Consider the following 17,445-nt stretch of genomic DNA (forward strand, 5'->3'; position numbering starts at 1 on the left):
ACACACAAATAAACTCTTGCAGAAAATCTTCTTGCAGATCATAAAGGAACCTTTATAAACACGAGAAAGGAGAGTCCCCCTTCCCTCTACCAACACACATACCTTCTGTCTCAATTGTTGTATAGAACAAGGACACTGGCCAGATCACAATGCATCTAAGCCAGACAGGATGAATGAGCAAAGAATTAGATACTAAAACTTGCAAAACACTGTTTTAAATATGGTCATGCAGTTCTAGGTACACACTATCTGTCAGCAAAACCAGAAAAGAGAGACACTGATATAGACCATGAGAACTGAAGCAGAAGATCACCAAGACTAGAACTCCCAATGTGGAGATTACTTACCTGATAATCTCGTTTTCCTTAGTGTAGACAGATGGACTCAGAACAAGTGGGTATAGTGTGCTCGTGCTAGCAGTTGGAGACGGATCTGACGTCAGCACGGGTACATATACCCCCACAGGAAGTGAGGCAATTCAGTAATCTTCCTTGCAAAAGCTGTTATGGATATATGTATACTGACGATCAATGAAATAGTGAAACAGGATTCCCCTGACCGATTGATAGGAGCTGGAGACCGCCAGCATTCCCAACCGGAAGGCGTCGACACCTGGCAAAGGGGACGCTCTTATGTAAGAAAAATGACATGGCTTACCTTGAATCGGTGAAACTCATGTATACTGGCAGCCGGGCGGGATGCTGAGTCCATCTGTCTACACTAAGGAAAACGAGATTATCAGGTAAGTAATCTCCACATTTCCTAGTGTGTAGCCAGATGGACTCAGAACAAGTAGGATGTACAAAAGCTTTACTCCCGGACTGGGCGGGAGGCTGCCTGAGGACCGCATAAGACTGCCCTTGCAAATGCTGTGTCCTCCCTAGCCTGGACATCCAGACGGTAAAACCTGGAGAAGTTATGGAGGGAGGACCATGTCGCCGCTTTACATATTTCTGCAGGCGACAGCATCCTAGATTCCGCCCAAGATGCTGCTTGGGCTCTGGTAGAATGAGCCTTGACTTGTAGAGGTGGTGACTTCCCGGCCTCTACGTAGGCCGCTCTGATAACTTCTTTAATCCAGCGGGCGATGGTGGGCCGAGAGGCCGCTTCTCCTTGCTTCTTCCCGCTGTGAAGGACGAACAGATGGTCCGTCTTTCGTACGGCTTCTGTCATGTCCAGATATCTGGCGTAGTAAACGCCCTTCTTCTGATTTCTTCAAACCCGCCGTGGTTGGCAAGGATATGGTTTGGTTGAGGTGAAATTGTGAGACTACCTTAGGCAAGAAAGATGGAACCGTGCGAAGATGGATAGCCTCTGGAGTGATCCTAAGGAAGGGATCACGGCAGGACAGAGCTTGTAGTTCCGAAATACGGCATGCTGAACACACAGCCAGCAAGAACACCATCTTCAAAGTTAGAGAACGGAGAGACAGGCCCCGAAGGGGTCTGAAAGTGGATCCCGCGAGGAAATCCAAAACTATGTTGAGGTTCCACAGAGGCACCGGCCACTTCAGTGGCGGACGAATATGCTTGACTCCTTTCAGGAAGCGAGAAACATCTGGGTGCGTGGCAATGGTCTTGCCGTCCCTCCTGGGACCGTAGCAAGACAGCGCAGCCACCTGAACCTTGTTGGAGCTGACGGAGAGACCCTTCTGAAGTCCATCCTGCAGGAAATCCAAAACAATAGGGATTGTGGTCGCATGTGGATTGGCGCCATGAGTATCGCACCAGGCTTCAAATACTCTCCAGATCCTTACGTAGGTGAGGGAAGAGGAAAACTTGCGAGCTCGGAGGAGGGTATCTATCACCGGCTCCGAGTAACCTCTTTTCTTCAGCCTAGCCCTCTCAATGGCCAGACCGTAAGAGAGAATTGAGCCGGACCCTCGTGGAGGATGGGACCTTGACTTAGCAGGTCCCTGAGAGGAGGCAGGGGAAGGGGCTCCCCTGCCAGCAGTCTTCTCATGTCTGCGTACCAGGGTCTTCTTGGCCAGTCTGGTGCCACTAGAAGAACTAGGCCCCGGTGCTTCTGAATCTTGTGGATAAGGGTGCCCAGCAGGGGCCACGGAGAAAAAAGCGTATAGCAGGGTCCCTCAAGGCCATGGCTGAACCAGGGCGTCGATCCCGTGAGAGAATGGATCTCGCTTGCGGCTGAAGTATCTGGGTACTTGAGCATTGGACCTGTCCGCTAGTAAGTCCATGTCCGGAATCCCCCAGTGATCCACAATCATCTGAAAGGCTGTGGGCGACAGCTGCCATTCCCCCGGATTTAGGCTTTCTCTGCTGAGGAAGTCTGCCGCGGTGTTGTCCTTCCCGGCAATGTGGACGGCGGAGATGTCCTGGAGATTTGCTTCTGCCCAAGCCATCATGGGGGCTATCTCTAGGGACACCTGTCTGCTTCTGGTGCCGCCCTGACGGTTGATGTAGGCCACCGTGGTGGCGTTGTCGGACATCACTCTGACTGCCCAGTTCCGCAGTCTGTGAGCAAATCGCAGGCAGGCTAACCGGACTGCCCGTGCCTCTAGGCGGTTGATGTTCCACCCCGACTCTTCTCTGTTCCACCGCCCTTGTGCGGTGAGTTCTTCGCAGTGTGCTCCCCATCCGCTCAGGCTGGCATCCGTGATGAGCAGAATCCACGTGGGGGAGGACATCTTCGATCCCCTGCTCGTGTGGTTGGACTGCAACCACCACCGTAACTGGGTCCACACTCTGGCTGGCAGAGGTAGACGCACGGAGTAATTCCGGAAGCGGGGAGCGAGAGAGCAGGGAGCGTTGTAGAGGTCTCATATGGGCCCTTGCCCAGGGTACCACTTCCAGGGTGGATGCCATGAGGCCGAGAACCTGCAGATAATCCCAAGCTATGGGCCGGCTGGCTCCCATCAAGAACCGTAGACGCGTCTGGAGCTTTAATCTTCTCTTGGTGGTGAGACTGACTTTGTCTGCCTGGGTGTCGAACTGGACTCCCAGGTATTCCAGTGATTGGGAAGGCTGTAGGCAACTCTTGCTCAGGTTGACTACCCATCCCAGGCTTTCCAGAAGGGCGATCACTCTGTTGGTTGCCAGATGGCTCTCCTCTCGGGATTTCGCCCTGATCAGCCAATCGTCTAGGTAGGGATGGACAAGGATTCCTTCCCGTCTGAGTGCCGCTGCTACCACTACAATCACCTTGGTGAAGGTCCGCGGCGCCGTGGCTAACTCGAAGGGCAAAGCCCGGAATTGGAAGTGGCGTCCCAGAACCTTGAAGCGTAGGTAGCGCTGATGATCCGGATGGATCGGGATATGCAGGTAGGCTTCTGACAAGTCTAAGGCCGTGAGGAATTCCCCTCGCTGTACTGCGGTCTTGACTGAGCGCAGAGTTTCCATGCGAAACCTCGGGACCCTTAAGTATCGGTTGACTGACTTGAGGTCCAGTACGGGCCGGAAAGTGCCTTCTTTCTTGGGTACCATGAAATAAATGGAATAATGCCCAGAATCCATTTCCCATGCAGGTACTGGGATTATGGCTTTCAAGGACAGGAGCCTCGCCAGGGTAGCTTCCAATGCTGCCTTCTTGTGGATTGGACATGGAGATTCCACAAACCTGTCCGGAGTGAGATGATGAAAGTCCAGATAATACCCCTCTCGGATGATGGCGAGGACCCACTGATCCGACGTAATCTCGACCCATCTGGGGTAGAAGAGGGTTAACCTGTCCCCTATGGCTCCATCCCCGGATGGATCGGCTGATTCTCATTGGGAGGCGCGGCCGGGCCCTGAACCCGAGCCGGCTCCCCTCTTGTGCTGCTTGGTCCGAAAGGACTGATTCCTGGCCTGAGGACGGGGTGCCTGGTAGAGACTCCTATAGGGAGTGAAGCGTTGAGAGCTTCTGCCTCTGGAAGGCCTCGGAAAGGCGCGCTGGTTCCTCTTGAACCTATCTTCCAGCAGGCGAGGTATTGGAGAGGCACCCCATGTGTTGGCCAGTTTATCAAGGTCGCTGCCGAACAGGAGGGAACCCCTAAAGGGCATCCTGGTGAGGCATGTCTTCGAAGGAGCATCGGCTGACCAATTCCGTATCCAGAGCTGCCTCCTGGCAGCAACAGAGGATGAGACCCCCTTGGCTGTTGTACGGACTAGGTTGGATGCGGCATCCATGAGGAACGAGAGAGCGGACTCCATGTCCGCTGCCGGAGCATTGTTCCGAACCTGTGACAAACAGGAACGCGTCACCACTGTGCAGCAGGTTGCGATCCGCAAAGCTAGAGCAGCCACCTCAAAAGTCTGTTTCAGGATGGCGTCCAGTCGCCGATCATAAGGCTCCTTGAGGGCCACCCCCCCCCTCAACTGGAATGGTAGTGCGCTTGACCACAGCGCTCACCAAGGCGTCCACCTGAGGGCACGCCAGCATCTCCTTGATTGCCGGGTCCAGGGGGTACATGCCCGTCAGGGCCCGACCCCCTTTGAATGAGGCCGCTGGTGCAGCCCATTCCAAATCAATCAGTTGCTGTGCTGCTTGCAAGAAGGGAAAATGGCGAGCTGTAGGACAAAGACCTTCCAGCAGAGGGTTCTGCGTAGATGGCACCGTAGCACTGGGGCCTGTAATAGCCAACTCCGCCAGGCACTGAGATACCAGGTCGGAGAGATCTTCCTTGGGAAAGAACCGCCTCATGGTACGATATGGTTCAATCCCCGAGGGAAGTTCCCCCTCCTTGAGGGGTTCTGACTCGTCCTCCGAGACATCAGGGTCCATCTGAGCCGGACTGCCCAGAGGCGGGTGCCCACGATAAGGGCGCGAAGGTCCAGGGGCAGGATTCGCTGGAGCAGCCACAGCAGCAGCAGGGCCTGGACGGGAAGCTGATTGCATCTGTACAAAGGCATGGATCCCCTTAAAGAGATCCACCCAGGAAATGGAAGCGGTCTCTAGCCGTCGGGGTACCAGGTCCCCCGGGATCCCAGGTTGTTGGAGACTGCCCGCTAGATCCGGGGTAGCCCCTGGGGAACTGTCAGCAAACCTCGGTTGAGACTGGTCCTGGCCCAAGGCTCCCACTGCCTCCTCACATTGGGCACAAAGGGAGTCTGGCTCCTCGCTGTGCGTGGCTCTGAGCTGGCATGCTGAGCAGAGGCCGAGAGCTTTCACGCCAGAATCAGAAGGCGCCGCCGCAGGAGACGCTGGGGCGTTCGAATGTTCCATCGCGGCTTGCGAAGAATATACGCTTAATATAATATGCGCTCAAAAATATGCGGCAGCAATATACGCTTAATACAATATGCGCTCAATAATATGCGCTCAATAATATGCGGCAGCAATATACGCTGAATACAATATGCGCTCAATAATATGCGGCAGCAATATACGCTTAATACAATATGCGCTCAATAATATGCGGCCGCAATATACGCTCAAAGATATACAATATGCGCACAATAATATGCGGTCAGCAATATACGCTCAAAGGATACACAATATACGCACAATAATATGCGGTCAGCAATATACGCTCAAAGGATATACAATATACGCACAATAATATGCGGTCAGTAATATACGCTCAAAGGATATACAATACACGCACAATAATATGCGGCCAGCAATATACGCTCAATAGTATACAGGCGCCTATCATGGGCGCTCAATACCTGAACAAGGCCGACAAAATGGCGACTTCCACGGCGTGCCGCATACAGGCAACGTCGCCAATCCTCGGACCTCGGAGACCAAAAGAAGAGATGTACGCCTTACCTGATCCTCAGTGCTTCCCGGCTGGAACCCGGGCGGTCTCCGGCTGCGGGGGGAGAGGGGAAATACCTTCACCGCCGCTTCTGAGGAAATGCACCCGCTGCCTCTAGGTCCACGCCGGGACCGAGGCACCTCTGAGCCCGACCCAAGCCCTTCACGCTCGGGGGCTAGATCCCTGCCGCAATTCGGCCACCGGACCGAGGCCTAGACCTCCGAGGGATCACGGAAATCACCCCGGGAAACTCAACTGGGGGAGGGACCCGAGGGTATCACCGCAGGAGTGCGAGGCTCGATGTTCCTGTAGAAATTTAGTAAGTAGAATATAGAAAGTAGAAAATAGAAAAGTAGTATTGGAAAACACGCTCAGCGAGCGTGCAGGCTCTCCAAACTGCTTTGGAGACTGAAATTACTGAATTGCCTCACTTCCTGTGGGGGTATATGTACCCGTGCTGACGTCAGATCAGTCTCCAACTGCTAGCACGAGCACACTATACCCACTTGTTCTGAGTCCATCTGGCTACACGCTAGGCAATCAAGCATTTTCTGGCCAGATTGTGAGACTAACCAAATTGGGTGAGAAAGATCCATATCTTATATTTTTTTTTAGTAATAGTCAAGAGGGCAGATGTGTTTTTAGGCAGGATATTTCATGCTATCTACTATACTGGGAAATCTATAAAAATTTAATTGAACTATAGTTATGACTGTTATACTCCATTATACTTACCTAACAAATATTTTCTTAACAGTACCATTTCAAAATTTATTATTTATGTATAAACTTTTTTTTTTTTTAAGTGTTCTCAAACACAGGCTTTAACTATTAAAAACAGATTGATGTGTCCATCCTCCTGTCATAGTGTGTTTCCCCACACCCCTTCTTCCAACAAAGTCACCACTTTCTCATCCACTTCTAAAAGCAAAAGGTGGGAACCTATCACCATTACTCTGAATACTCTTTGCTAGCCTCCTGTGATCTTCAACATCAAACCTCATGAACCAGCAGCTAAGAACATAAATTGCCATACTGGGTCAGAACAAGGGTCCATCAAGCCCAGCATCCTCTTTCCAACAGTGGCCAATCCAGGCTACAAGTACCTGGCAAGCACCCAAACACTAAGTAGATCCCATGCTACTGATGCCAGTAATACCAGTGGCTATTCCCTAAGTCAACTTGATTAATAGCAGTTAATGGACTTCTCCATGAACTTAACCAAACCTTTTTTTAAACCTAGCTACACTAACTGCACTAACCACATCCTCTGGCAACAAATTCCAGAGCTTAACTGTGCATTGAGTGAAAAAGAATTTTCTCTGATTAGTTTTAGATGTGCTACTTGCTAACTTCATGGAGTGCCCCCTAGTCCTTCTATTATTCGAAAGAGTAAATAACTGATTCACATTTACCCATTCTAAAGCTCTCATGATTTTAAAGACCTCTATCATATCCCCCCCTCAGCTGTCTCTTCTCCAAGCTGAACAGCCCTAACCTCTTTAGCCTTTCATCATAGGGGAGCTGTTCCATCCCCTTTATGATTTTGGTCACCCTTCTCTATACCTTCTCTATCCCAACTCTTTTTTTGAGATGTGGCGACCAAAATTGTACATAGTACTCAAGGTGCGATCTCACCATGGAGCGATACAGAGGCATGCCGTCATTTACCATTTTATTCACCATTCCCTTCCTAATAATTCCTAACATTGTTTGCTTTTTTGACTGCTGCAGCACCCTGAGCTGATGATTGGAATGTATTATCCACTACGATGCCTACATCTTTTCCTGGGTGGTAGCTCCTAATATGGAACCTAACATCGTGTAACTACAGCATGGATTATTTTTCCCCTATATGCATCACCTTGCACTTGTCCACATTAAATTTCATTTGCCATTTGGATGCCCAATCTTCCAGTCTCGTAAGGTTCTCCTGCAATTTATCACAATCTGCTTGTGATTTAACTACTCTGAATAATTTTGTATCATCCGCAAATTTGATCACCTTACTAGTCGTATTCCTTTCCAGATCATTTATAAATATATTGAAAAGCACCGGTCCAAGTACAGATCCCTGAGGCACTCCACTGTTTACCCTTTTCCATTGAGAAAATTGACCATTTAAATCCTACTTTGTTTCCTGTCTTTCAAACCAATTTGTAATCCATGCAAGGAGACCGCCTCCTTTCCCATGACTTTTTAGTTTCCTTAGAAGCCTCTTATGAGGGACTCTGTGAAACGCCTTCTGCACAGAGCTTGTGAAATCAGCACAGGAACTCGGCATACAAATTTTGAAATTGACAACTGTGGGCATCAAATAGCTAGGGTTAGCAGAGCTGGGAGAAAGGAAACAATAGGGGAGAGGGCTGTGGGGGAATGATATATGAATGTAAAAAGTTTAAGGGAGAGGGGAAAAGTTGAGATGAGAGAAATCAGAGATATGGAATGGAAAGACAAGACAAGACAAGAAAAGAGATGCTGAGCCTCCTTCCCCCTACTAGACCTGTGCTACAGCATAAACCCGCTCAGGTCCCTGATCCTCATGACACCCTCAAACACTTACCATCTTCCCCTTACCCCAAAGACTTCTAACTACTCCATACTCCCTCCAAGCCAGGGGTTGGGAACCTTTTTGGCTGAGAGAGCCATGAACGCCACATATTTTAAAATGTAATTCCGTGAGGGCCATACTAACTACAACCCCCCACCCTCCTGACCCCCCAAGACCTACCAAATTAATTTAATACAACCCCCTACTTTCCTGACGCCCCCCAAGTCCTGCCAAATTAATTTACTACAACCCCCCACCCTCCTGACCCCAAGACCTGCCAAAAGTCCCTGGTGGTCCAGCGGGGGACCAGGGCTCGCAGACAAATCTTTAATAAAAAAGTAAAAATCTTACAAAACCACCCACCCTCCTGACACCCCCCAAGACCTCCAAAATTAATTTACTACAACCCCCCACCCTCCTGACGCCCCCCAAGACCTCCAAAATTAATTTACTACAACCCCCCACCCTCCTGACGCCCCCCAAGACCTCCAAAATTAATTTACTACAACCCCCCACCCTCCTGACGCCCCCCAAGACCTCCAAAATTAATTTACTACAAGCCCCCACCCTCCTGACCCCCCCAAGACCTGCCAAAAGTCCCTGGTGGTCCAGCGGGGGTCCAGGAGCGGTCCGGGAGCGATCTGCTGGACTTGGGCTGTCGGCTGCCAGTAGTCTAAATGGCGCCGATGGCCCTTTGCCCTCACCATGTCACTGGGGTCGACCAATGGCGGCGGTAGCCCCTGTGACATAGTAAGGGAAAGGGCCGTCGACGCCATTTTGATTACTGGCAGCCGACGGCCCTTTGCCCTTACTATGTCATTAATTCATCAGGCAGACCAATGAAACCCTGCCCAACCCACCACCCTGAGTTGAAAAAGTGTGCTCTTATTGTGGTGTAGATATAGTCATTGTGTTCGCCTTTATTAGTTCTCTCTCTCTTTCTCTCTCCCCCTCTCCCTCTGACTGCATTCCAGGCTCCAGCACTAGAGATGCAGCGGCCCGGAGATTTTATCGTCCTGCCTGGAGACCCAGAAATTTGTCTAAATTTCCAGAGTCTCCGGGCTAAATCAGGAGAGTTCCCAGGTATGCTCATAACCGGAGGGAGGACACAAAGGAAATCTACTGTGATACAATTTAACGCCATCAGGCCGAAGTCATGGAGTTAGTTCCACACCCTGGGGCGCATTGTGTTCATCAACCAACACACTTGCCACATCAGTTCCCTTATCCTTGAGAGAGGGAGGAAGACCTTGGCCTGCTTGGTGTCGAACCGGACTCCCAAGTACTCTAGGGACTGGGAGGGCTTAAGACTGCTCTTGTCCATGTTCACAACCCAGCCAAGTCCTGAAGCAGGGACCTTACCCCGCTGGTCACTTGGAGGCTCTCTTCCAACGACTTCGCCCGGATTAGCCAGTCGTCTAAGTAAAGGTGCACCAGTATCCCTTCCTTCTTCAGTGCCACCACCATGACCAGCATAATTTTGGAGAATGTTCTGGGGGCGGTTGCCAGGCTGAAGGGCAACGCCTGGAACTGATAATGGCGGTCCAGTACCGCAAAACATAGGATACGCTGATGATGGATTGGAATATGAAGGTAGGCCTCTGAGAGGTTCAAGGAGGTTAAGAACGCTCGGCCATTATGACGGAGCAAAGAGTTTCCATGCGGAAGTGAATTATCCGCAGATGACAACTGACACTCTTGAGATCCAGGATGGGCCGGTAATTCATCTCTGTAGAAAAACTGTAGCATGGTCCGGTATGGCTCCAGGCCTGGAGGGATTTCCCCGTCCTCCAATGAGTCCGCATCCCCTTCGTCATCCGTGGTTTCTGGGTCCCTGTCAGGGATACCCTTGGTGAGGCAAGGCATGCTGATAGGACTGGAGGGCAAGGCCTTCTCAGCTGGGGCTCAGACCGGGCAGGGGCAGTAGCTGACTATGCCTGAACAAAGGCTTGAAGGCCCTGAAAAAATTCCAACCAAGAAAAGGTCGCCAGGTCCATCCTTAGCCCAGGGGAACTGAAGTAGGGGCTGCTAAACTGCCCTCTCCCGGGGAGGATGCAGCCCCGGAATTGCTCAGGTCCGGGGTGCTACCAGATAAGGTCGTGGCTGACCTGTCGTCCGACCGGGAGGGGCAGGACTTGGAAAAGTTCTGAGAGTCCAGCCCTCCTTGGGCTTCCTCACAGTGCTGACACAGGAAGGATTCTAGGTCAGATTGTACAACCCTAATATGGCAGGCAGTGCAAAGGGAGAGTCGCTTGTGCTTCTTTGTTGCCGGAGCCATAGTACTCTGTAGCTTGTGCGTTCAGCCGGTTAGCGCCTCTCAAGCGTACACAAACTCGCCTCGATTCACGTAAGACGAAGCATCCGGTTGTGTGCTTATGGGCACGGTTATACGTATAGTTATACGTATAGTTATGCGTATGATTATGCGCAGTGTGCACGCATTTATGTGCACAAAGGGCTGGCCTGCACCGTGTGTGCAGACATACAAAAGGGGAAAATGGCGCCACACCAAACCACGCGTAAGATGGTGGCGCTGCGGCCAGCCACATGGAGTGCCCACCGAGCCTGAAGCGGGGCCTAGCCCATTGGGGGGACGCTCAACCCACTCAGAAACCCCCTTCCCTTGCCCTAATGGGATTGAGAATGATGTCGGTACAGTGCACAGAGCAAGGAGACCGGAGGAAAGACTTACCGAAGCCTTTCCACATCTCTGAGTAGGAGGAGTTCTTCTCTAGTTACCTGGGCTCAGCGCTTACCGGCTGAGTACAGAGACGGTCTCCAGCTGCGGGGGAAGAGAGCTTGGGCCGTCACCACCATGCTCAGCTTCCTGCACTTGCTGCTTTTCAGCTGCTTCAGCAGCAATGTCCACACCAGGAACCGGCCACCAGACCAAGGCATTCCTCTGAGGGATCTCTGAAATCACCTCAAGAATTTTCACCTGGGGGAGGGACCCTTACATATCACTGCAGGAAAGCGGGGCTCGATCTTTCTCCCAACTTAATGGTAAATTTCTCCTTCGAACTAGCGCTGCAATCCCGCTAAACACCGCTGCTGGTATGGGGATAGCGTCCACATCTGCTAAGAGACGGAGAGATACTGAATGGCTGAGGTCACTACAGGGGTATATCTATGGTGATGACAGCTTTGAAACCTGACTCCATCTCCATTTGCTAGCAGGGGAGCACACATAACCCATTGGTCCTGAGTCCATCAGGCTACATGCTAGGAAAATGTCATTTTGGTTCTAACTTTTCTGTTTATATTCCCTTTCGTCAGTCACTTATAACAAACAGAATCTCTAGTACCTGAGAGAGCATGCAGCCTCCTCTAAGACTGCAGAAATGCTCTGAAATATCTTGCTGAATAGAGTGAAGAAAGTATTCACCCTCTTAAAGCAAGCCAAGAACATTTGTTTTATTCTGTGTTAACTTATATGTAAGAAAACAAAAACCATAATAAAATCTCATAAGTTATTTATACAGACCTGCCTCTGTGTTAACAAGCTCCTCTGCATCTTCACTATCCAAGCACTCCACAAAGCCAGCCATCAACTTCTGACTAATATTCTGCCAACAACATAAGGGAAGAATGAACCCCAAAAAGAATATTTTGAAGGAAGGGGGTGGTAAGACAGAATGTTAGAAGTATATAATGTTTGCACTTTAACATGTTTATACAGATACAATAATCCATACTAATTATTGCAGTGATTAGGATTCCCAAACATACAATAGGATGGCATGTTTAGATATCAAAGTTGACTTTTTCTTTGTATTTTTCATTTGTTTTATAATATAGTAAGAATTAAAAGGTTATAAATCACTCATTTATTTAACAGCTTTTCTATACAGACATTAAAATACACATATCATCTGTTTACATTTTAACGAAAAAAAGGTGGAAAATTACAATAAACAGGGAAAGGAAGAAAAAAAATATGGGTAGCTATTTTATAAATATTTCATGTTAGAACACATATCTATTTGCAGTAGAACATGCAAACCTCTCAATCTGTTAAACCAAAAGTAAGTGAGATTTTAGTGACTTATATTCCCTCTGGAGGTGAACATGATTAGGCAGGTGACTGTCTAAATAAAAGTCTTACCTTACAGTGAACACAATTTAGTATAAAAGTATATTACACTCTAGGGATGCAGAATCATACAGGAAAATCTGAAGTAGACAAAGATCTCTCTTTTGCTCTATGATTCTTAATGTACCCATGGGTTTCTAGTCAATCTACTATGACCAGTGTGTCCTCATCATATGCATAAACTTTCCTTGATTTAAATTCATTACAAAAATCTTTTCTAAACAATATTCAGCCTTCCCAAGAATTCATATAAATAGAGTACCAGATCACGTGTGAAGTCTCCCACGAGCTTTATTTGGATGTTGGAGTTGCAGGAGATGTGGCACAAAATCTTTGCACTTTCAAATGCCAGTTCAGGATTACTGTTGCCATGGTATAGATACCTTTAGGGGAAAAAAAGTAATATTTTAATAAAACTGATTTCAAAGGAAAAGAAATGGAAAGGAAAGACCAAAGACCCCGATTAGATTCTAAAATTTACCTTGCAAAGATAACCTCTGATGAGGCATCCACATAATATGTCAAACATGTCAAGCAAGGCCAAAGTGGTTACCCTACAAATCTTTAACAGAGGTATTTGTTGCAAAATAGTAAAAACCACCTCTGCTTTACTGTAACAACCTCGATCATTTCTAGAACAGATGACCAGGGTAATTCACTAAATCATTATTCTCCTTAGATGAAACCTTACCCTCCAAACATTTGTCTCTCTGCCATTTGGAATTCCAAACCATTTTGTAGTAAGCATTTGCCAGGTATGAAATATGTATGCATTGCTAAAGAGTGAAGAAGAATTTCAGAGATAGGTACAGGCACAGTGAAAGCATGAACTCTAGAAAGTTATTGTGGCAGATCATTCCATAAAATTGACCCAGCCACAGAAAAGGCTTGGCAACAAGGAGCTCGAAAATGTAGCTCCAAAGGAGTGTACACTTGGCAGATGTCCTTCTGCAGAAGGAAATGATCAGGGTAGAAAGTTCTCAATGAGTGATATTGAGCATTTCCCTGGTGTGAGCTGTGGGGACACAGAATTTGGCTTCATACCCAATGACTCCTATCATTGGCAGGGAAGCCCTCAACCATCACATTAATTTTATGCTTCAGCATCTCATGCTCAAACTCTGATTTTTTTCTGGAATAAGAGTCATTTCCATAAATGAACCCCATTTCTATGAGCCATGAGAGAAGTAAGAGGTGACTTCTGATAACTGTTGCACATAGATCTACCCATATGAAGACCCATTTTCTCTCATGTTGCCTTTCATGGAGGATAAGATTTGCTGTGGCACAGGTGAGGACAATTACAGGCTTATTGATGTCAAATGAAAGAAAAAGCTGTGTGGAACATCCAAGGGATTCAAGCCACCCCAGATAACAAAAAAAAATAAAAAAATCTATGGCTCTCCTGCAAGCTAAACTGCCAACATCCATTCGTCTTTGTGAACTGACAACTGTAGGCAGACTTAAGATGGCCGCGAAGAACCACCAATTTATGAAAATTTTTGTATAAGGTGGATAAGTTACCAGGGCTTGGAGCTCACCAACTCCACATGTCGAAGTGACTGCCACCAAAGATACAACCTTCCAAAGTCAGCTACCTTTACTCACAAGAGTCCAGAGGCTCAATAGGAGCTTTTATCAATTGGTTGAGTCCCATGACACAGGAGACTTGATGGGCGGTTTTAACTGAAGCAAGACCTGTATAAATCAGACCACAAAATGCTGTACAGAAAAGGGCTTACCTTCTACATCAGGGATCCCCCAGATTACAGTCCTCAGAGCTTGTCCTTCAAGAGGTTGAATCTGGCCTAAAGGAAAATTGGTTCTTACCTGCTAATTTTCATTCCTGTAATACCACAGATCACTCCAGACAAGTGGGTTTATGCATCCCTACCAGGAGATGGAGGCAGAGAACAAAACTTTGAGGCACTGCTACATAACCGAGTGTTCCACCTGCAGTCCCCTCAGTATTGACCTGTTCTCAAGCCAAAATTATATGGAATTCGCCGTCTCCCCCCCAAAAATCCCAGGGTTGGAATTCCCTAAACTAGAAAACCTGCACAAACCGCAAGGCTCACAACGCCCTAGCAACTATGTAATTAACAAAAATATGGGTGGAATTAGATACGACTCCCATATATTGTCAATAAACATATCACATAAATAAGAGTCAATGTTTATTTTCAAAAACGTCACATGAAAAACATACACAAACCAATAAAGTACACAACACACAACGCACTCATACCCATTCATCCATTAAAACCATATCCTCATCACTAAAAATAACACACATATACAATGGAAAGCTCAATGATTGATCAACATACAGATCATGAATTCACAATACAATGCCCCTGTAAAAAAAAAAAAGTTTCCACACAATGCCATTTTGTTTACGAAATCTATGGCAAAGAAGTCTGCTATCCTTTTGGCGCCGATTGCTAAGGTTTCAAGTTGATCTGCGGTGGTCATCATATTGGTTGGTTCGTAATGGAGAAGCCTGGTGTATACAAGCGGTAGCCTGGGCCATTTATAAGTTTTGAAGAGGAGATCGCAGCTAGAGTTTGCTATTCCCCTGATGAAGCTGTGAAGGTGAAACAAGGGCCTCTTTGTAGGGTGATATTCCCTTGGGCATTTTTTGAAGTCGATGGGTCATCATAGCTTTGAGATGAGTTAGAGGTATTGAAGCATTTTAAGTGACACCACAGCTTGGAAATAGCGGAATTCAAGTGACATATTCAAGCGACTGTTTTGCTAATATAGAAGGATCATCAAAAGTGAATTTTAAAACATGGGACATTGAAGTGTTTAAATAACAATAATAGTAATGCAGTAGACAATTGATCAGCATATGGTAGCATAACAGCTAAATGAATGGCACATTAACAAAAAGATAGTGAAAGAGTGTAGTTGTAGGACTATAAATTGTGTGGAAATTTTTTTTTACAGGATCATTGTACTGTGAATTCATGATCTGTATGTTGATCAATCATTGCGCTTTCCATTATATATGTCTTATTTTTAGTGATGAAGATATGTTTTAATGGATGAATGGGTATGAGAGCGTTGTGTGTTATGTATTTTATTGGTTTGTATATGTTTTTCATGTAATATTTTTTCATGTGACATTTTTTGAAAATGAACTATGTAATTAAAACAACTTCACTGTTACAGAAGTAATGAATACCAGGAAGGTATTCATCTGAATACCAGGAAGGTCAGTCTTTCGGCATCAAGACCCGGACAGGTCCCTGGACTGATATGTGGTATTACAGGAATTAAAATTAGCAGGTAAGAACCAATTTTCCTTTCCTGAACATAGCCAGATCAGTGCAGACACGTGAGATATACCAAAAGCAACCCTAACCAGGGCGGGCATACGAAAGACCTGCTCATTATATCTTCACCAAAGGCCGCATCCTCCGGTGCCTGAACATCCAAATGGTGATGTCTGGTGAAAGTATGCAGGGAGGACCACACTGTGACCTTATATATTTCCTGTGGAGACACCAACTGACATTCAGCCCAAGAGGCTGCCTGTGCTCTAGTAGAATGTGCTTTAAGGCCATTCGGAACCACATGACCCTTAGCAATATAGGCCGCCAAAATAGCCTATTTCAACCATTGGGCCAAAGTAGCTTTCGACGCCTTCTCTCATTTCTTCACTCCACTGAACAGAATAAAAAGATGGTCTGACCTTCAGAAAGAATTAGTGACTTTCAAGTACCTCAAGAGCGCCCGAACATCCAAGAAGTGAAAATCTCTACCGATTGCTGAGTCTCTAGACCATTCTGGAAAACCCGGTAACTTCAACTGTTTGGTTCACGTGAAAGGCAGAAACTACCTTTTGCAAAAAGGAAGGCACCATACTCAGACACCTTATTGGTGGAAATACGCAAAAAAAGGTTATGACGGAAAATGCATGAAGCTCCAAAATATGCCTGGCTGAGCAGATTGCGACCAGAAAACTGTTTTTAGCGTAAGATCCTTCAAGGAGGTATGGCCTAAAGGCTCAAATGGAGGTTCACAGAGAACCCGCAGAACCAAGTTAAGATTCCAATCTGGAAAGACTTTGAGAACCGGAGGCTTCAAATGTTGCAGTCCCTTGAGGAAACTAATGACATCTGGATGAGATGCCAAAGGCCCCCCCCCCCGAGGACACCCTTGAGGACGCCTGGGCTCTTTTGGGTGGTCCTAAAGACTGTTCCTTCGGTGTCCGCTTAGCTGCTTTACGAGCCAGAAAGGCCTCATGCATAAGCAGCACAAACTCTGGAGCAAACCCCACCAGGCCCGCTGAACCCTGTTCAGGGTTGCTGGGTTCAGAGACCTCCCCCTCCTCAACACTGTCCTCATAGACCCGCGCCACTGGAGAGAGAGGTGGAGGAGAATCACCTGACTTGTGGTCCATCAGGGCTCCCCGGCAGCGAACCCCCTCGGGAACAGCAAGCGGAGAGAACCCCATCTTGGACCCCCCAGACTGGGAGGCTCTCCGGGTCTTAGGACCCTTTAACAGAGGATCCTCCTCCCCCCCCCCCCCCCCCGTAGCACAGCCAGTGCACAGGGAAAGGGAGTTAAGGTGGACTGACTAGATCCCGCAGGCCCTACAGGCCTCAACACGTGGTTTCTTAGACATCCGCTCTACTCTGCCACCCCCGCTCCAATAGAGACCGCACCATGTGGCAAACCAGGCCACTCAGCTGCACGAACTGCCAAAGAGTGCAGGAAGATTGGAGAGTGCAGGAATGTTGGGAAGCACGGGAACCGTGTGTGCGAAAGAAAAAAACTCAGACGAGCTCCAAATTGCGGCAGACATACAGAGGACCCCGCCGGAAATCCCTTCAGCACCAGGCAGTTGGAGCAGCACCAGAAAGAATGCGGGCAAGCTAAAAATAAAAACAGCTGCCCGGAGCAAACAAGGCTGTTGCACGCCGGAAGAATTAGGGTCCCCTTCGGGAACCCCCCACAGAGCGCCGGCACTCACAGCTCCCACCTCCCGCAGTGACGTGGCACACCGCACTGCCAACCGCCATGGCCCTGCACCGCAGGACCAACTCTCCTGGCTGCCCCTCAGTACAAGTTAAAAAAAACAACATAGCG

The 17,445-nt window shown here is 48.0% G+C and overlaps 1 protein-coding gene across 4 annotated transcripts in view; it reads right to left on the reverse strand.

Annotated features, from left to right (window-relative positions):
- The window catches only part of NUP205 (nucleoporin 205), a 558,669-nt gene that overhangs the window by 324,107 nt on the left and 217,117 nt on the right, over window positions 1–17,445 (reverse strand). For all 4 annotated transcript variants that reach the window (XR_003858760.1, XM_029616971.1, XM_029616970.1 and 1 more), the window contains 2 exons: window positions 12,608–12,728; window positions 11,737–11,818 (listed from right to left, as the gene is read on the reverse strand). Coding sequence is in view for 3 of the 4 variants with exons in the window: in XM_029616971.1 (XP_029472831.1) it covers window positions 11,737–11,818; window positions 12,608–12,728 (203 nt within the window). In the remaining variant the exon portion in view is untranslated. The remainder of the gene's footprint in view (window positions 1–11,736; window positions 11,819–12,607; window positions 12,729–17,445) is intronic.

The sequence above is a fragment of the Rhinatrema bivittatum genome, chromosome 9, assembly GCF_901001135.1.
Source record: "Rhinatrema bivittatum chromosome 9, aRhiBiv1.1, whole genome shotgun sequence".
NCBI classification, from domain to species: Eukaryota; Metazoa; Chordata; class Amphibia; order Gymnophiona; family Rhinatrematidae; genus Rhinatrema; species Rhinatrema bivittatum.